This window comes from Ischnura elegans, chromosome 8, assembly GCF_921293095.1.
Source record: "Ischnura elegans chromosome 8, ioIscEleg1.1, whole genome shotgun sequence".
In the NCBI taxonomy this organism is placed as follows: domain Eukaryota; kingdom Metazoa; phylum Arthropoda; class Insecta; order Odonata; family Coenagrionidae; genus Ischnura; species Ischnura elegans.
In genome coordinates, this window is record NC_060253.1 from 17,815,903 (window position 1) to 17,837,400 (window position 21,498).

Sequence of the window (21,498 nt, forward strand, 5' to 3'; positions counted from 1 at the left end):
AGCGTAAGCAAAATTTTACAATTTTCCCCTTTTGACCTCACAATTTGGGTCCAAACCAAAAATTTGAATTTGCCTTATGGGGTTTCAATGTTAAAAAATCAAGATAGAAAAAAGTCTAATAGAAAAAAGATGTATAATACTACTAATCCCAGCTAGAGTTCAATTAAAACATTTATTTCCCGAAGGAAATAACGAACTCCTTTACTTATCCGTTCGGAAAATTATCTCTCTCATTTCATTATTTCTCTCGTACCTAGGAACAAACTCTCACTAAGGGAACTTAAAAATTTTGAAATGAAGTACATATATAGTTTAGTACTCAATGTAGTTTTCATGGATTCTAAATATCGATAGATCGACTCTTTTGAATCTGACATAGATCCGGCATAACATTTTTCTGCTGGCAGCTATTTACTTTCTATTTTTTCAGCTACACAGTCTAATGTTAATAGGATAAACTCTTATCTACACTTGTTGTATTCAATCAATCAAGCCAATACTTTCAAATTAGTAACAGAGCTTTCTTGAAAATCAGTTGTTCCGGTTTTCAAGTTTTTTTAAGAGCTAATAAAATTACTTGGGCAGAGGAAGTATAGTGGAAGGACACCCTGAGTTGACGAAAAAGAGATAACACTTTTCCAAAAAGTTTATTGCGCGCAGTAGAGTACGCAATAAACTTTTGGAAAAGTGTCATATCTTTTTCTTTAACTGTTCAGACTGTGCAGGAATAGTTCTGTTCAGACTGATTTGAAAAACCGAATCATTTCCAAAAGACCGAATCATCAAAATGACCCGAAACTCCCTCCCACCTGTTGCATGTAAGACAGTGAGCTCAGGCCGCCACGCACCGCGAGAGATTCTAGCGTGATGCTGTCGAAAGAAGACGCTGGGGAAAGAAGGAGCCGTGGCGCCAAGGGGAGACAAATGAAATGCGACACCCGTGAAGACAACAGCGCCCAAGGCCTGCCCGGCTTACAAACGCTAACGTGAATACTATAAGCAACGCCACCACTTAGAAAAAAAAGAGAAGCATACAATACACCAAGAAGAATAAAAAAAAAACACGATCCCTTCCCAAAGTATGGGGATGAGTTTAAGAGTGGTGGATCTTTATAAAAAGGGTAGCGTCATGGGAGGGAGTCGACAGTTGTAGCTCGTCGCCGTCCCCTAGTTCACAGTGGAAGTAACACAGTGGCAGATAACGCCTGGAAAAAGAAGATCGCCCAGGAGCAAGAGAGGTTACGAGCGACGCTGACGACTCGATTCAACGACGGAGAAGCGCTCAACTCGATCGAGGGAGGAGAAGAAAAGGAAACAACGGACGGAGAAAAACGTTTCGACGACACGCAACGAATCACAGATAGGGCAAACGATATCCAGTTTAGTCGGTGGCAGTCGGAAAAGGGGCGAGAAATCGGAAGGCGAAACGTTGGATCAGGAGGAGGCCGAAATGTCTATCTACGGGACGGGGCAGGCGACGAAGCGACAGAAACGGGAGACGAGGACCTTCGACGCCAATGAATTCTTCCCAGGTGAGTGAATCCCCAAACGAATCGATCGTCGATTTTATTTAATCGAAATCCGGGAGAGCGGTTGGAATGCAAAGAGACGCATATTTTTCCGATTTTCGATTCGATCTTCATCTATTTACATCTACATGCTCCGCAAGTGGCCTCAATAGACATGTGCTGGGGAGTGTTAGGACACCAGCCGTAAACAAATAAAAAGGTAATGAATTTCCATCTAGTATTTATTTAAGTCCTTAATTAATGAGGCGAAATACGCGCCCCAATCCGTTGTGCGAAACATCTCTCAAAATTTATCGTTTCTGTCGAATGTGGAAATATAGTGGGGTTCTAATATGATATTCTCCGTATCGCTCTCAAAAAGTTCTAAGCGATATCTGTATCGAAAGGTATAAATATCGATGCAGCCATTAGAAATCTTTGTTCTGCTTTTATTTGAATGCTTTCATTTCTGATTATATGTGTGCAATAGATGTATGTAATAATACAATTGTATAAATTTATGCATATGATTTAACATCCATTGCAGCTTATTAAAAAGTATGATATACTATTATAAAATTAATTAATTGCAACTAAAGTAAAGTTGTCACATTTTGAATATTGTATCAGACGATGGCATGGTGAACTGAAACGCGTCGTACTCATTTAACTAATTTTGGAAAAGTGCAACTACATTTTACTTTAATTATGTGTCGACTTCCACGACATCGACCCTGAATCGGTTAAATTTAAAGGTGTCACGGCTCAATCATCATTTATATGAGAATGAGATGGTGAGTTCCTATTTCTATGACAAAAATAGCATTTAAAATGATTATGAAACATTAATATGTCCAAAAGGGCAACTTTGAATAATTCTGATACATTATTATAATGTTGAGAATGACGGTTACCTTTAGAAAGCTATTCGTCTGCATTAATTTTTTCGTCTATCGGCCCCACCGTACGACGCCTGCTTTTCGAGCTATTCGCCGCGACAAATCGTTGCTCTTAACCCTATTGCAAATACGTTGATGACGTCGGGAACTCGATCACCGCTACTCGGTCACCTATCGGCCTTATACATTGGCCTCGTGGTTAGTCGCATAATTTATTTTTAAGGTTGCCTCGACGCAAGAGTTCATTTCACACCGCCTCCTTCTCTCTCGTCTTGAACTGTTCCTCACTAATTGAATATCTATTCGTTGCTCCATGCAGTAAAATTAAGCCGACAATTTTGATTTTGAAAATAAGGTAGAGGAATTGGATTACCTTGAATTGACCAAAATTGCTTACGTCCCTGATAAAAATGTTAAATCACCATGTTTTTGACTTCCGTTCGCCATTGCTATATATTAACCTTCCTCGAAGGAATAATCCACGAGTGACCCACCATATCTGTACACTGTGTCAAATATACCTTTTTGTGACCTTTTTTTTGTATATCTATTAGTTACTCCTTACTTATTGATAGGTTGATTAAAGGGAACGTTGCCATGGTCCGCAAGTTTAATATATCTATGTACCGTAAAGGAAAGTTGTGACTCTTTCGAAAAATGTGTTACGCGGTCAGATGCTACATTATTATTCCTTAAAATATTCTCTAGATTCACGTTTAACCCGTGTTTTCCGCGCTAAAACCTGTGATGATCGCACTCGGCTAGGGAGATTTTCGAGGGGTGCGGTCTCGTGGGGTTGCACTGAGCTCTAATGAGGGACACCATCCCTCTAGGAGCGGCGATCCATGAAAACGTTTCATTGACGTCATGTTATAGGGTAGATTCCTTCACCAAAGAAAACGAAATGCATTGATTGCTATTCGTTACCCACCATTAGTGTATTCATAATATACAAATTATTTGGTTTTAGAAATACCAGTTTAGACGAATGGCAATGGTCAATTTTATCCTCATTTGAAAAAGGCCAGATTGGCGCCCATGCGATGCCACTCCACGTGACGACACAGGGACCTAGTTTCTATACGAGTAGATAGGAGTTTTACATCGTCTGAGGTTACCAATGCATGCATGAGGCACAGAGCTCAGGTAAACATGTCTTAATAATAACTTATTAAAACTGGCTGTGGTCGGAAAGTTTTCTTCGTTTGATAAGGTATTAATAATCCTTATTTAAGCCAAGCGCTACCAGCTAGCATGGTACTCTGCTACCTGCTAGTATCCTGCGTCGTATCAGCGCTCAGAGCCTCGCCCCAAGGTCACCTCAGTTGCGGCAGCGGGAACCAGAACGACGTCATACGGACTTTTTCCCGGCATTCATACTTAGCCGTCGCGTTTTCGCGCACTTGAAAATTAGGAGAATAGGATTTTTAGGCAGAATGAAAGGGAACAGACCTTACTGTGAGTTTAAAGGGAGGGGACAATGCCATAATAACTACCTTAATCGGTAGAATACTTTTAAAATATTGACAGAAAAAGACAATCGAAATTGGCCATCACAGTGACTTCAAACCGTTTATTTATAATTTTCAAAATAATGGAGAGACATTGGATTACCTTGAAATGTTTGGAATCGTTAATTCTCTTGAAGAAATTCTCCTTGTCAAATTACCATATTTTGGACTTCTGCTCACCATTGCTGTGTGTTAACCTTCTTCCAAGGAATCATCCATGACTGACTGTTTCCATAATGCCAAATATTCTCTTTTGTGACCTTTCTGGCCTTTTACCATGCCCTAGTGTTTTCCATAATCGGACTAATTGGTACTTGGCTATACAGTTTGAGTGTTATATACTGTGAACGTGGTATGGTATCTTTTAGTCAGCCCCTGAATTTTTTGCTTCCCCAACGTAACAGTTATATAATGCGGTACATTGCTGGTGCTCATACTTGAGAATGACGGTTACCCGTTGAAACCTAGGAAACCGGTGCAAGTTTGATTTAAGTGTGGAAAATTACAAAATTGTGTGTATATGTAAATTATCAGGTTCATAAAACCCTATGAATAACTGCCCAGTTTTAGGTAGTCTTTTGCAAAATAAGGTGCCATTTTTAGTGAAAGTGTGGTCGTGCCTAGTATAGAAAGTGACTTTCATGTGTAGGTTATGAGTAAAACGTGGATCATTCAACAAGGAAACTACGAGGAAATCCTTCAATGCAATAGGAATGACGGAGTTTCTAATAATAATGCTCCAGATTTGTTTTCATTGAAATACGGGCTATGCTCACCAAATTACCTTCAGTGAGGCACCTCCTGATAAAGAACATCACTTCATTCCTCACCTCCACCTACGAAATAAAAATTATGATAATATTTCACTGAATCCCTCAACGGACAAGGCCCTCAAATAACTCGTTCTATTCTCCTACCGGTCAATTTTAAACCTTAAAAATATAGGACAAAATCCTCGATCAAGAATTGGAAATTATATTACACTCCTTTGCGGCTTACGTGATGCACTTATGGGCATAACTACGATTAGTGATGGAAAAAAATGCCGGTCGGAAAATCGAGTTTTCGAGAAATCGATTTTTAATCGAAATTAAAAGCTGGATTTTTTCAACAAAAATCGAAATTTGAACCGAAAGATCGATTAATCGAAAAAATCGGCTGTTTTTTTTCGATACAGTTTGTACACAAACATGTTTATTATACTTTCGATGAACACTCAAATATACATTTGAGATGTATAAGATAACCCAAAAAATCTACTTAGAATACATGCGTGAATTATTAGCAGTAAAAGTTTGCAAATGCACGGGCATTGAATTTTTGAGATCGCCGATGAGAAACATTCGGCTTCACTAAATGTTTTAGAAAGCTCGACTGATTGAAATCTTTCTTGATTATCGATAGCGTGCTTTCCAATTTTATCGGCCTTTGATAAAGGTTTTTCACTCGGGACGGATGGCGTCGGGGGGCGCAGCTAGGAATTAAGGCTGAGGGGGGGGAGTTAAGGCGCAACTAATACCGGGCTGTGTGGAGGTATGGATTACCCACCAGGATAAGCGGTAGGTGCGAGATTAACCCGGTAACGGCTGAATTAAAAATATAATCCAAACTTTTTCGTAATATTCAATTTAAAAATCAATTAAATTATCTTTAATTAGATGCATATTTTATAATGTTAGCACTAATAGTCTTTAAGATACAGCCTGGTACAATGTGGTACCGCTGGGCCCTTAAGGGGTCAACAAATCTAAATTAATTAAAAATTAGTAATTTCACATTTTAATGCCAAAAACGTTGCTTATTTTCTTTTTCACAAGAAGAAATATTCATTTTCATCCAAATTCACTCAAAAACTCAAAAAAAAGTACCACATGGTACCGCTAGGCGTTATCGGGTTAATAAATTGTAGAATTTTAAGATAAACGGTGTAAAATGGTGAGCTTTACGGCTTTCTGATGGATGTTTTATTTATCCTTAGACTATTCTATTAGTAATACCAATTCAATTAAGTAAAATGGGTAAAACTTAAATATTTCTCTGACCTCTGGGGGGGGGGGGGGTTTAACCCCCAAAACCCCCCCCTCGCTGCGCCACTGGATGGCGTTATCATAGGCCACAGGGATTTAGGAGAACTTGTCCCGCTTCGCAGTTCCCTTTACAACTTTCTCAAATTAAACTGTATCATGTTCACATTCCAGGACTGAATCGGGTGGAGTATCGCCCGGAAGCTGGACCAGATGAGACCCTCTACTACCGCTATTACGGCGGCGCCAACGAGAGGGTCCATGGCCGCACCATGGAGGAGTGGATGCGACCAGCAGTCTCTTTCCCACACGCCTTCCGCAGCACAGGTGAGCACAGTAGCGGATACTGGAAAAAATCAAGGCGGCGGGCGCCAAATATATGTCGAGTTGTCTTTACTTTTATCGTAATAAAAAATTACGAGCGTGCTGCGCCCGCTCTTTTGAATGCAGGTCCACAGAGAAATAGGCGCGTTTCTAATTTTAGAATGTAGAAAAAAAGGCAGGGTCTTATGTACAAATTTAATTGGAATGTTCATGTACAAATTGAGGTCAGAGGACCTCTTTAAACACAATATTGGAAGTAATTACACTATCCTCTGTTAAACGAACATGATGACTCATACTTACTTATCAACAAGAGACTTGATTGTGGAATCAGCCGCATTTTGATAAAAGTTATTTAAAGAATGCGAGATATTGTTGCAAATGAACAAATGTATCAGTTTGTGCGCCGTTAACGTCAGGAATATTTACCGGTTTTTGTTTTTTTTTTGTTTTTGTTTTTTTAAAAATTATTTAAAAACCAATTTTAGGAAACAATAGCAATATTTAGGAAGTAAGGTATGCCGTCGCATGTTCTCTGATAAATTCTGTGCATTTTTGATACCTCATTTGTAGAGTTTGGTTGCGTATACGTTGAGAAAAAGGTATCTATACAGTAGAAATAATATAGAAGATCATGTCACAGAGTATAAGAAAATGTTATTTAAAATGATTGTACACATGTAAAAGACAGTGCCATCTTGTGATATAAAAAAGTTACAATTGTGGTTTTGCAATATTCGGTAATACGGGCGGACCCGCAAGAAGGGGGACGCGCCCCCTCCGCCCCCCATCTGTATCCGCCGCTGTGTGAGCACAGACTTTCATCTTCAAGAGCCTCGGCATTTCCTGGATTGTCGGCAATTTACGTGCAGGCACTTTCGTTTCTGGGTGCTTTTTTTGCTGTTTTTGAACTTCTGATTATACAATGATTTTATAAAAGTCAATTATTTCTTGGGAGTGTACACCTATCAATTATGATATATTTTACATTCCGATAAAAAAATGTTTCCATTCCAACTTATCTAGGAGCTGATGCATTCGGTCAGCAGACATTCCAACGCCCTTGGGATGATGGAACCAACACAATGGAAAACTACAAAAGAAGACTGCGAGCCGCCTTTGAGTTCTACACAAAATTAGGTGAGGAAACTCGAACCTTATTTTAGCTCATTCTAGAGATATCTCGCAAATGAAAAAAACTAGCCTAAAATTATGAATATTTTCAAAAATGCCATTTTAAAATATCTATGATCCTCGTGATCGTCATAATTTTTTATGATAAGGTCATAGCACTCTTAAAATTTAACGTTCTTATTATTTATTTCTGAAAATTTGAAACTGAATTTGAGTAGCGGTCTGTGAGACCTCACGTCGCTAAATTGGAAATCCAATAAACGTAATGCTGGTGGAAATGATACAAAAACTTGTTAAAATAATTCCTAGTTATTTTTCAAGAATAATAATAATAATAATTAACAATTTATAAGGAAGCATTTCTAGTTGCATAACGTGGATAATTGAGTACTTAATTTAAAAAAGTACCATACTAAAAATAATAACTCAAGTGTTATTGATATCGGTTTTTTTATCCTGTCTCAAATAGCAATTTTTAATGAAAAAGTTGGTTCGTATTTGGAATGCATAATATTAAATATAAGTTTTGTAATAGTTGAGAAGTCAAAGCAACAGTAAACTAAGCAGTGAAAATGACTTTGCAACGTTTTACGAATTTTTGTTTTATTGCGGTCTCCTTGACGGCACGTCACTGGTAGTGTGTCAATTATTTCACGTCACTGGTTAAGTGTTAAAGAAGTATATTTAAGCTTTGGATGGGTCCACACATACCATTGGTCTTCATCGAGGAATTGCTTTTCGTTCTATTCTCCTGATAACGGTTCCTGTTAATACCTTCGAAGAAAGAGTCATTAGGCTAATTGTCCCGATGTCTTCACATATTTCCGCTTTCTTCTATTTGAGAATAGGAATAATGATGTTCCCCTCGAAATCTATTGGTATGTTTCCTGTCGTGTACACGTCGCATAGTGATAATAATATATATTAAGCTTCTATGTAGGTTACCCAGAATGTACTACTGACTGACCTTTGTTTCAAATATAAAAATTATATTAAACGCTTAAAAACTAAATGCGCTGGCATTAAACATTATCTACTGATATTTTCTTCATGAGGACAAAAGGATTAAAAACGATAGGTTTGAAAGGCTATCCAGATTGCCGCCCAAGATATCCTATTCCTCCGCTGATGACAGTCATATTGCGTACAAGTACGAGATTTTATAACGAATCCCTTGCGTTCATTGTTTGACATCTGGTTATAATGCAAATGACAATGGCTATAATGTTCCGCAACCTTAAGTTGTTTTTTTCATCATTTTAAAGCAGACTGTTTACCTTCTTCCGCAATACTGAGCAAATATTCCATGGGATATCATACTCTACACCTTTAAAAAATATGCGAACACAAATGAGTGCAAAGGCGGATCTAGGGGGGGCACGGAGGCACGTGCCCCCCCCCCCCCCCCAGACCCTTAAAAAATACGCAAGATTTATAATACGGTCCCATTATCATTGCGTACGTTTTGTATTACGAGGTATCCTTGTGCCCCTCCCCAGGACAAAATTCCAGATACGGCCTTGCATGTGCATAAAATAAATCATGATTATGGAGGTAGTGGTAAATTAATCCTGACACAGCTTGTTGACGAGGCAAATATGCGATGAAGTGAGAAACAAACCTAAGCTCTAAGTAAAACGTAGCCCAAAGAGCTGGCAGAAAGAAAAGCATGCTAAAATAAATTGACGAAAGAAAGAGCTGACGCCGATGAGCCTCGAATCCGGAGTAAATATATACAGAATTATTTATGAAATATTTTATTGTTATGTACCCCCCCCCCCCCACAAAGAAATCCTGGATCCGCCCCTGAATGAGTGTGTTTTCACGTCATAGAGTTTCGTTCTCTATCCTGCAGGTACAAAGTACTGGACTCTTTACGACCGAGATCTGTGTCCCGAGGGGGAGACTCCGGAGGAGACGGGTCGGAACATGGACGAGGCGATTGAGCTGGTCACGGAGCTTCAACAGCGCACTGGAATCCGACCTCTATGGCTCGGAGTTGACCTCTTCTCGCACCCGAGGTGACCTAAGAAGGGCCACGGCCTTATTTATCTATTTATTTTATTTTATCCAACAATCAACATCAATAACAGGACAAACCATAAATGTACCCAGTATTATTACAGTTTAAAGAAAAATTAAAAGTTCAGAAACCATTATTTACAGGCCTTCACATAGTCGATATATTTTGACCATCGTCCAAATATGTCCAGCTCCCTGGAATGTCTATTATACCTCTTGCACATTCTGCCTAGAGGTGAATTTTCCCCATACTTGGTGTTAACTCCCTTAATCTGAAACAGCCTATTATTCCTGCAACACACTTAGGGAGCATAAAAGTCCATCATCGCTAACATTTGGGAGTCACTCACACAATTCAAAATTTTATATGAATACATGAGATCATTCATGTGCCTCCTATTTTCAAGTCTCTGTAAGTCATACATTAGTGACAATTTATTGGATTGTACATGGTTATCCATCACAGGATAAATCCCATATTCTTTCACATATACAGCTCTCAAAAAACGTTTTTGAACCTTCTCAATACCTTCAATATATCTTATGTAATGTAGTTATTTACGGCATGAGTAAGGTTTTCCTTTGAACCTGGCGACTTAAACGAAAGGTTTCGATATTAAAGAGACACTCCAATAAATCATAATGTCCGTAGATTAAAGATATACAACGTTTGAAATTTTTCACGAATTTTTATCAGATACGAGGCGTCATTTTCGAATTCCTGTTTTGCGAAGCCGTTCCTATTACGCCCTAGTGAATAGCATGTAATCGATAATGGCTCCTTTATAGTCAAAACGCGTCGCACCGGACAAAAATCTGTGAAAAGCTGTTTACCTCCACTCAGCACGAATTTTCACCGTGTGAAAGCCAATTCGATCAATTTCATAAGTCAGTACTCAAACATAATTCACAGTGTCCGGCGATATCTGGTGGAAATGTTTTATTCTCATCAGTACTCAAAGTTTCCATCACAAAATAGCGACTTCTTCCCTTTTGGGAACAACCAACAACGTTCGAATAATGAATGAAAATTGGGATATTTAAAAATAAATAAATAAAAATTTAAAATAAAACTGAGTTTTTAGCAAAAAATAATAATTTTTATCAACAATGATTGATTTAAACCGTTTTAATCAGGTTGCCTACTTCAAACACTCATAATGGCAACACACTAACATGGGCAAAGTACGCCATTCGCCCGGTTGTGTAGAAATAACAGTCGCGCCCGCTGGAGGGTTAAAAGCAGCAATTACACCAAATGTGTCTTGTGCTCGCCGCTTCCCAAAATCTTCCGTAGCCCTTCCAATATAATAACAAGATATGCACCAACAAATGGCATTTCTTCGAAAAAAAAATCCACTGCGCCACTGGTTCCTCATAATTTCAATTCCTAACCTCATCGATTCAATTTCTCCCCTGAATGCCTCCAGCATTGAATGACGCCCACTGTTTCTCATCTCCCGATGCAGGTACGCTCACGGAGCGGGCACGAGTCCGGAGGCGGGCGTGGTTGCGATGGCTGGAGCGCAGGTGAGGCGGGGGTTGGAAGCTGCGCACCGTCTCGGCGCGGAGGCCTTCCTCTTCCCGGCGGCTCGCGAGGGCTTCCCCTCCATCCTCCATTCGGACATCCAGCGAGAGATGAGGAACTACGCCCGATTCCTCCGAATGGCAGCCGGTGAGTCCCACCCATACTTTGCCTCACTTTCCAAAGGCAACGTTTAAAAAAAATAACAACATCATGAAGCGCAACGAAAATCAGGGATGGTATAGGTAATCGATCCGTAACCGCAAGCATGAAATAAAATTTATCGAATTTTCGCGAATCGCTTCGCAAAAAATCGTCACCTGAGTGAATGAATAAGTATGACTACAAACTCTTATGTTTTTTTGCTCTTCAATTGCTCTTCATTCATCCTGATGACGTACGTACGCACGCAACGGATTTCTTGTTCTTTGCAGGTCCCAACTCCCAGCTGTCTGATGAGGGTTTCTTTAAGTGCTGGTTTCTGTCAAGTCAAATCAGCATAGTCACGGCACAGATTCAATTATTATTGGAATTAAGGGGAAGGGTTGTGGGCGGGTTTAAGGGCAATTCTGGGAGTTTTGTTCTTATGGCTCGGTTGAGGCTCATAGCCCCAGAGAGAGATGTGAGAATTTCGTCTTCTTTTTTTTTGCAAATTTATGCAGACCGCCAATAGACTAGTCGTCCGTTGAAACGTTAGTGAACCTATATAAACGTTATATACCTACAACGAATTGAACCAGTGAAAATACCAAGATAGCTCCTTGCAAGCGTAGCGATTTTGGACGACCGATAAAAAAAACAGCCGATATTTTATCGGTGAAGCGCTGCTGCCACATGAGCCGGATTTTAAACGGTCAAACGATCACTTGCTTAGCTGTCGTGATCCAGGGGCGCAGCTAGGAATTAAGACTGGGGGGGTTTAGGTGCAACTAATACCGGGATGTGTGGGGGTATGAAATACCCACCAGGATAAGCGGTATGGTACGAGATTAATTAGTTGCGGAATGTTAAGATAAATGGTTGAAAATGGTGAGTTTTACGGCTTTATGAGGGATATTTTATTAATTCTTACACTATTCTGTTAGTAATATCAATTCAATTAAGTAATAATAATAATATAATAATAATATAACTTTATTCCATTTACATTCAAATATATTACATTAGAAAACACTTAAATAATTATGGAATATATAGGTACCCATTATTGAATAGTTATGGGGCTACCATCTTACACTTTTTGCACAGGTCTGGTGCTAACACACATGAGAAGTAAATTTATTTATTTGCATTCGGTTATTTGTTATCTTACCGATTGCATTCATTATTATAATATGATATTTCAAATATTTACACAAGGATAACTATCTTTCTTATATAAACGCATATAGGTATAAGTAAAATGGATTAACCTTAAAAATTTCTCTGAGCTTTGGGGGAGGGGGGTTTATCTCCCAAAACCCCCCCTCGCTGCGCCGCTGTCGAGATCAACCGACTTTTTCTCGGTACCGGGTCGTGGAGGATCAGTGGTCAAGCTGCCACGCCTTCCAATGCTTCACCATTGGAATGAGGACGGCCGATTTTTTACCGGCCGTCCAAAATTTGTGTGTGCAAGGAGCCGAAAACTTCATGCAAATAAATCGCCGGGAAAGAATTACATAATGTTATGCTGCATTTTTGTCTCTAGAATACAAAGACAAGCTTGGGTTCCGAGGTCAGCTCCTGTTGGCCCCCACTCTCCCGGAAGGCCCAGCGTGCGGATCTGGCGGATGGGCCAAGGGAGGCACCGGGTTCGGAGGTGGAGCCGGAGGAAGGAGCTACCTGTACGACGCCATGAGCGCACTCTGCTTCCTCAAACACCACGGCCTGGAGCGCCACTTCAAGCTCAGCGTGCACCTCGGCAACGACATCCACATCTCATCAGCGTAAGTGCCGGTTATTGCACACATTTAACCACCGCTACTTAAAATGAGTGCAGCGGCGGCGTACATGTATAGTGCACAAGATTCGAATTATCATTATTCGATTTAGAATTGACATTCACGTCTAAATTTAAAATAATTACATTGCTGATCCCATCGCGGCGGCGCCTCTATCCTTTTTCCTTCCTCTCCAGCCCCTCCCCGGGTGATCGGGCGTATAAGCCACTGGCTTGGTTCCCGGCCCCGGTGCGTTGTATCCTTCGAAGGGTCCGCCTTGAACCCTCAAACTCTTTGCTGATCACATGATCTAGCGATTTTATCGATGGATTTTTCTTCTTCATAGGAAAATGCACTAAAATCGCTGGCACATTAATTGCTTATGCTTGGTTTCGCTAATAGTAGGACCCGCCCGCCTTTGTGACGGTGCGGGATTCCTCGTCCCTTCCCTTCCTTCCCTATCCCCTCCCAGGAGGCGTCGTCGGGCTCCTATCGCGGCGGCGCCTCCTTCCTTTTTCCTACCTTGTCCTCCCCTTCCTGGGTGCAGAGGAGAAAAGCTAGTGCTTACAGTCCCTGCCCCAGGAGTGTAACCTTGCGAGCCCGCCCTGGAGTCTCGTTTCCACTGCTGATCACATGATTAATCTTGCAATTTCGTTGGCAACTCAAATTATGGTTTCGCTGGTAGTGGCTCAAGTCGCCCAAATGACGGCGGGATCCTATTCCTTACATATCCCTATCCTCTTCCTGGAGGCTTCCGTCCGTCGTTGGGCTCTCATCGCGGCGCGGCACCTCTTATCCATTTTCCTTCTCCTCCTGAGACGCACGGGCGTGAAAGTCACCGACTTGCTTCCCGGCCCTCAGCAGCATAACCTTCGCGGGCCCGCCCTGGCCACCAGGTCCCGATGTTGATCACATGAATCTATGGAAAAGTGTAGGATTTTTCTTTTTCATTAACTCGTGATTTCACGAATAGTGGCCAATGCCGCCGTGATGACGGCGCGCAGTGGTCCCAAATCGAAAAAAGCTGGCCAAAATTAATAACGTCGTAATTTTACCTAAATTAGAAACAGAAATGGAGGTTCCCTGCTGATTTTGATCGCCTGAATCCGATTTTGGTATTATTTTTACGCTATCTCTTCATTTTGGCATTTTTGGAGCTGTTATTATTTAAATAATTTTTAGAAAATCTCGATATAGATGTCATTGCGATTGGCGATAACGTGCTGTAAATGGAGAACTTAAAACAGTCTAATTTTAAAGTTAAATATATGCAAATTGTAGTTAAAAGCCATGATAGAACTTACGACATGAAATTTTCGGCGGCGCGGGATTCTCTATCCCACTCCTTCCATCCCTATCCCTGGAGGCTCTCATCGCGGCGGCGCCTTTTTTCCTTCCTCTGTCTTTCCCCTCCTGAGACGTGCTGGCGTAAAAGTCTCGGACTTGGGTCCCGGTCCTCAGGAGTCTAACCCCGCGAGCCCGTCCGCGGTACTCGTTTCCGCTGTTGATCACATGAATATAATCGGTCCATCCAATAACAGAAAAAGTAATTGGGCTCCATTGCAGCTATTTCAGCTAGAATTTGGTTTAATAATGACAGGCATCGATTACTTAAAAAATAAGTAACTTACTACTGGCAGAGTACATTTAGAATGACTTTAAATTATTGGTGAGCTCAACCAAGACACGCCACTATTATTTATATTCTTCTTACTGCGGGTTCGTTATGAAATATCATTGGTTTCATAAGCGACTGAAGTCACAAGGGGTTCGTAAAGCTCCCTCCGTCAATCGTCAACACCTGATTTGACGGGTGCTTCGTTATGGCAATAGCTTTGACCGCATACGCATTTATATAATTGAAGTTCTGAAAAATACATTCTCAATGGATGGTCTATTTATTTAACATAAACTGAACTTGCTATTCATTCTAATGTCAAGCGTGTTAGGACAGAGAAGCATTTTGACCGTTTGATAGTCAATAAAAAAAGCTTGCTTGCGCACCTGACGATGACTGAGACATTCAAAGCTGAATGCATGAATAAACTACCATTTCAAATCCCGAAAGGCGTTCTCCGGACTAGCTATCCGCTCCAAGCCTCTCATTTTAATTCAAAGCTTAATCATGCCAATCAGGCTAATGTATCTTTCAGGCCGCTCAAAGATACATTGAAAGCCGAGTAAAACAAGCCTTTAGGTGAAAGAAAATTCGATCAAGAGGTATCCCATTTATCAACTGCGATGGAATTTATTCTAATTACTTCTCTATTCTCTGCAGATTTGGAGTTCTGGGATCCGTTGACAGCTACAGCCCCGCTGAAGACGGAATATACCACGACCCGTCAGTGATAGATCTGAGGGAGGCAACGCTAGCAATGAAGACGATCTTGGAACAGGTAACAATTGCTAAACGGTAACACCATAAGTATTGAAAGCATAATTCGCTCACAATGTTTTACCAGACAACTCAGCCCCGGCAAGGATACGAGTATGCATGAAATGTATTCTGGAACTCGATCCTGCCTCATTCATGATAACACAGTCTAAGTAAATATAAGTGCTATAAATAATTCGACAAAAAATCACTGTAATATTTTCTTTTATCTTAATTTTCAGTTATAGGATTTAAGGAGGTTTCACCCCGACTAAACAGCTAAAACAATCGTTTTTGATAAAATAAGTTTTTCTTTCATAAATGATATTCATTGATGAGAAGAGGCAAGAGAATCGCGTGCACGATGGGTGCAATTCAGTGTTTCAATTTTTAAAGAAGCATTTTTCATGCGTTACGAGCATACATATCTTACACGTAAATTATGTGATTTGATTTAAAATACAGCATTCACTAGCTAAAATGCACCAAAGTAATATGTGCCCCCTTATAAGATTATGAATTCCATAATAGGGTAGTTTCCTTCATCAAAGAAAACGGAGGCATTGATTGCAATTCGTTATTAACCATTACTGTATTCATAATATACAAATTATTTGGTTTTAGAAATGCTGGTTAAGACGAATGGCAATGGTCAATTTTATCCTCATTTGAAAAAGGCCAAATTGGCGCCCATGCGATGCCACTCCACGTGACGTCTCAGTGACCGAGTTTCTATACGAGTAGATAGGAGTTTTACATCGTCTGAGATTACCAATGCATGCATGAGGCACAGAGCTCAGGGAAACATCTCTTAATAATCACCTATTAAAACTGGCTAATGTTGGAAAGTTTTCTTCGTTTGATAAGGTATTAATAACCCTTATTTAAGCCAAGCGCTACCAGCCAGCATGGTACTCTGCTACCTGCTAGCATCCTGCGTCGTATCAGCGCTCAGAGCCTCGCCCCATGGTCACCTCAGTTGCGGCAGCGGGAACCAGAATGACGTCACACGGAGTTTTCCCATCATTCATACTTAGCCGTCGCGTTTTCGCACGCTTGAAAATGTTCACTTTTCATTTAATCGTGAAAAATAGATATCGTCATTTAAAAATCTAGAAGCGAGAAATACGTACTCCAGGAGTAATAATCTTTCGATTTAGGCAATAAAAAATAATAGGAAACCACCCCATTTGGTTGGAAGTAGCACGCAATTTCGGTAGATTTCCTTTTCATTTTCAACCTGAGAGAGGCTTTTAAAGTCATTAACGATCTGCTTTATACCACTCGATCCAAGTCGTTCTAAATTATCTTCTCGAATAAAATAAACCTTGTTTCCCCCCTTAATTAAATAAATACGTTTCATTTTTATCATGATTCTCATGGCAAAGCAAATTTCACATCAGTTTTTTTCATGAAATGTACATTCCAGTGACTATCAACATATTTCATATACTTGGTCCAGCATAACCAGAAGAGCCAAAATTTTAATTTTCAAATAAATTTTTATGAAATACAGATCATGTGAAGGGCTAATTTAAGTATACCAGGACAAGCCACCGTGACAACTTTACGGAGTCACCGAAGATGCATTTTTTCGACAAAAAATTTCGCACAGCGTTAAAGACAATTTTTATTATCGCCAGTCGAGATACAATTGAGAAGAGCATGTAAGATTTTACACTTTCCCGGCGAAAAACTATAACAACAACGTATTAACACTTCTCGGGATACCGCGCGGGTAAAATTATGTAAGATCGCCGACGTTTCGGGAACCGACTCGTTACCCATTCTCACGGCTACTGACAGAATATTTGAAGTGACCGTTGAAGCTGCATGTAGGAGAGGCCGGATTGGTCGAGTCCCGATTGTAACGAGTAACGAATAACGATAACGAACGAATGGGTAACGAGTCGGTACCCGAAACGTCGGCGCTCGTACATAACACTGTTCTGCAAAAAATTAGTTCAAAAAATGCCCGGCTACAACTTAGGGTGTTTCTGGCTAATTTTGGGTCGATGAATCCGAAAATGACCTCCGTTTTTTTCTATCAACGGCCGCGATTTACCTTCGGTTCCTGTTGGATATATCACAGTTTTAAAGGAAATCCATATTCCAGATTTTTGTGGCAGATCTTTATACCACCTCCTAAACCCCCTCCTATACCACTCTAATACCCCCCTTCCCCTCTATATTTTATGTTATATTAATCCTTTACAAAATAGGTGGGGTGAACCATGTATTCATTCCTTAAAAACTTTTCCATTAGCTACCATATCATATGTTATAAAAAACGAAGAAAAATGGTTATTTCAATATTTTTTAACTTTTTTTTCAATTTTCACCCCCTAAATCTTTTCAACCCCAGTGAAGCTTGTCTCTCTCTTGACCCTGATAGCCTTAAAACGTCAGTTTGTTTCAAGCAGAAGCAGAAAACATTAGTTAAAGTCCATTGAAAAGCGATAAGTTTAGATAAGGGGTTGTTTTCCCCAATTTAGGGGTTGCGTAAAAATGGAGGGTGAAAGAAAAAAACGGAGGTCATTTTCGGATTCAGCGACCCATAATTAGCCAGAAACACCCTAAATTGTAGCCGGGCATTTCTTGAACTATTTTTTTGCAGAACAGTGTAATCTTACCCGCGCGGTATCCCGAGAAGAATTTATACATGAGAAGAGCATGTTTGAGAATATCCATGACTGCGGCGATTACTTTGTTCCTCTGCGAAACCTTCTTGAGTGATATTTTTCACGCCATTTCTTTGTTCGATGATCTTCTAGGGAGGACTGTCTTCCGGAGGAGGCTTGAACGTCGTTGCAGCCCCGCACCGTCAGTCACTGGAACTTCGGGATTTGTTCGTCGCGCACATCAGCAGGATTGATGCCTTCGCCCGTGCCCTGAAAGCAGCATCGCGCATGCTAACTGATGGAGTTTTTGCCAGGAACATCCAGGTAATCAACAGGATTTTTTTTAAATCTCTCGTTCATTTTGTAAATAATACATCCAGTGGCGTTGCCAGTAATTTCGTTCGGGGGTGAGGGGGGTTCCAAAACCAGGGGGAAAATTTTTGAAAATCAGAGTACTAAGTAATGGGTTTTAAACTAATGTTAACACTTTTCATAATCGAAAAAACTTAATTTGTTAAAGTGATATTTTTTTAAGTTCATGATTTATCAATATTTTGTTTTCTCTTGTGAAGAAAAATACTTGTGTTTTTATGTTTCGGGGGAGGGGAGTCGGAACCCCCCGGAAACCATCCTGGCAACGTCACTGTATACGTTCCTCCTATAATAAATATATAACCAAAGAGGGATTAAAAAACTAGTTTTTAAAATGGTCCAATGCGTATCCAAAGAAATTAATCGGAAAAGGTATCAACTAAATGGCCTTACTAATTGCAAAGTTGCCTCAGCTCGTTTAGGATAGGCATAAGAATTCGTTTGTCCCCCAAGCAATAAAGGACTTTGATAAATTCTAGGTGGAACTTCGTACCCCCATTTCCCTTTTTTTGCTAATGGTCTTAACATCCTCCGCAACCCGCCTTTTGAGGCGACTTCCGGGTTAGTAAAGGTAACCTCTAATTAAAAATCACTCAACAACATAACCTTACCTACATAGCGTAATTAGTGCATGAAAAATACTTTGGTCCTAACCTACATGATGTAGTTCCGCAGCAGCTTTTAACTAAATGGCCTTACCAATGGCAGCAGCAGCTCAGCATCAATGAAATTCTGAGTCACCTAATTCCGCTTTGGGTACAACCTGATCCCTAAGCTATCCGTTCGGCAAACTATCTCTCTTAATTTATTGCTTCTGTCGGACCTGGAAATATAGGATGATGTTCTCCGTGTCGCTCCTAAAGACATCTACTTTCATTTGTTAAAGTAACCAAAGCCTAAAGCGCAACCGTTTAAAATAATGGGCTCGGGCCGCCTCAGACCCCATGGAGTCGGCGCCACTGCTTATGTCCATCTATCTTACTTTTTTCTCCCATCAGCAACGCTACCTCAGCTTCCACAGTGGCTTCGGAAGTCGCATGTCCGGAGGGACGTCTCCGACTTCCGTGGGATCGAGCGGCGGCGTGGTGGCGACGTCCCCGGGAGCAGCGGCCGCAGCTGCAGCCGCGGAGCCGAGCCCCGGCCTCGAGGAGTGCGACGAGTACGTCCGAAAGCACGGCGAACCCACGCAGACCTCGGCCCGCCACGAACACTGGGAAGCCACCCTCGCGCACTACCTGTGAACAGCAGCGCCCAACACACCTGAATGCGCTGCCTGAGCAAAATTAATTCCTTTCCTAGAGCACACTTTTAACTTGTCAATTGAAACGGATCAGCAGTCGGTCAGTTCCCGCCAGTGGCGGATCCAGAGAGGGGCTATTGGGGTATCCAATTTACATTGGATGTAATGGTGATTTCTCCCACTATTGTTGGGAGGTTACACCCTCAAGGCTCCCCACCAAGCCCCCCCCCCCCCCCCATTGTCCCTGTCCTGGATCCGCTTCTGGTCCCCAAGAAAGCTTACGACTTAGCGCAGCAGACAGAATTCTGGGATTGGAAGAGCCTCATTTTTCCAAAAAAAAAACTCTGTTTGATAGGCGGGCGAGTGTTTACAATTTTCCTCGCTAACTCTAAGCAGCTGGTCATATTGTGTTCCATAAAATGGAATACTCTCAGCAATTTCCCGCTGTGGGAATGGAGAAGGGGTTGCCTCTTCCTTGATACAACTGGAAGGAGTTTTCCCTTCCTTAATATAGCCTGTAGAGAGACAGCGAGGGAGGATTGGCCAAGTCTCCACCCCATTCTTTGCGCAGAGTTAAATTGTCCAATAAATCTTTGAACTGCATAACTAAATCGGCTATACCTCCAGCCATGAGCTCACTTGCCTTTCCTGTACTCTTCTTGCCCCTCATTTTACTTCCCCTGCTCTGCGCATCTAGAGGGCGTAAGCTTTCCATGAGGACTGTACTACACTGGAAGTATTTCTGTACAAGTTACATACGCAACAACTTTCTCGGAAACATTTTGGGTTGACAGAAAATATTTCGGAATAAAATAGTCATTCTGAATAATCCTGAGAACTATATGCAATATGCCTCCACAAGCTTCTCGCGGAAATCATTTAAAAAATCATAAATTACATCGAAAGTTACTTTCTGAAAGGTAACTAAACTGCACACATAAAATTCCAGATTGAATCCAGGTAAAGAAAGAGGGAGAGAGTGAAAATGATTACTTTCCTTTGTTTTGATCACGGTTATGTCAGGCACAAAAAATACATGTGCATGGTACACACCAAAAGGCATTTCCACTTTCCCTTTACAAATTAACTTCATTTGACCGGCTTTAAACAGGTAGTTTGCCAAAATGAGATCGTTCACAGATTAGATGGAGTTTAAAATTAACATCAGCCACAGAAGAAAATTTCTCTTGTGACATATGCATACCCAGAGTAACATTGCATCGCAACTGTGTTCAGCGAGTTGCAGAGATTTTTTTCAAATCTTACATGCTCGTCACGGCATAAATGCACGTTGAGGGCGACTTTTTTTTGCGACCAGGAGTAGCCACCAAGTTATTCAGTCCAGATATCAGAAGAGTCTTGAAGTTGCACTGGAATCATGAAATCAATGTAAAAAATAATGTAAATGCCTGATGAAATACCTTTTACAGGACTACCGGACTACTGTTGAATATGAACATAAAAACTCCATCTTTTTCATAAATGAACGGCCTCATCTGGCAACAAAATTTGGAATCGCAAACATACAGAACCAAAGTAAGGTCTTCTGGCTAGATGTAAACAATTAAAAAAACTATACCTAAAAAAACTTAGCTATTCCATTTCCTAATTGTATTACAAAATAGTAAAAAATCCTGGATTCCTACTGGAATATAATTATTTTTTCTGCAGACTGGCTTAGTAATAAACATTGTCTAAGGTCCAAAAAGTAACTTTGAGGTTTTCTCTGTTCCAAACAGTACAGTTAAGGCGGCATCTGAATGACAGATTGGCAAAGACAACGAAATATGAAGGCACACTCTCAGGCTTTCCATTAATGGAGACGAAGTTATCTTAAATGTGAGTTTCTGTACAGCATTGGGGTGTCCTATATAGTAGACCATTCTAGTCCATAATATTAAATTGCACACTGATGCTCAATGAAAATATTGTATAGAGCTTGAAACTTCTGCTGTTTCCACTGCTTCCTTCTTTCCAAGTATGTATCCTTCTTGTGGATTAAATTGGCTTGTTCAGCAAAATGAA

The 21,498-nt window shown here is 40.6% G+C and overlaps 1 protein-coding gene across 1 annotated transcript; it reads left to right on the plus strand.

Annotated features, from left to right (window-relative positions):
* Positions 1 to 1,129: 1,129 nt before the first annotated feature.
* Positions 1,130 to 21,498, plus strand: LOC124163371 (xylose isomerase-like). Its single transcript, XM_046540245.1, has 9 exons — positions 1,130 to 1,532; positions 6,117 to 6,269; positions 7,293 to 7,406; positions 9,256 to 9,421; positions 10,892 to 11,097; positions 12,635 to 12,872; positions 15,145 to 15,262; positions 18,015 to 18,185; positions 19,232 to 21,498. Exons 1-9 carry the CDS (start codon positions 1,451 to 1,453, stop codon positions 19,472 to 19,474), a joined length of 1,491 nt encoding a protein of 496 aa, XP_046396201.1. The 5' UTR covers positions 1,130 to 1,450; the 3' UTR covers positions 19,475 to 21,498.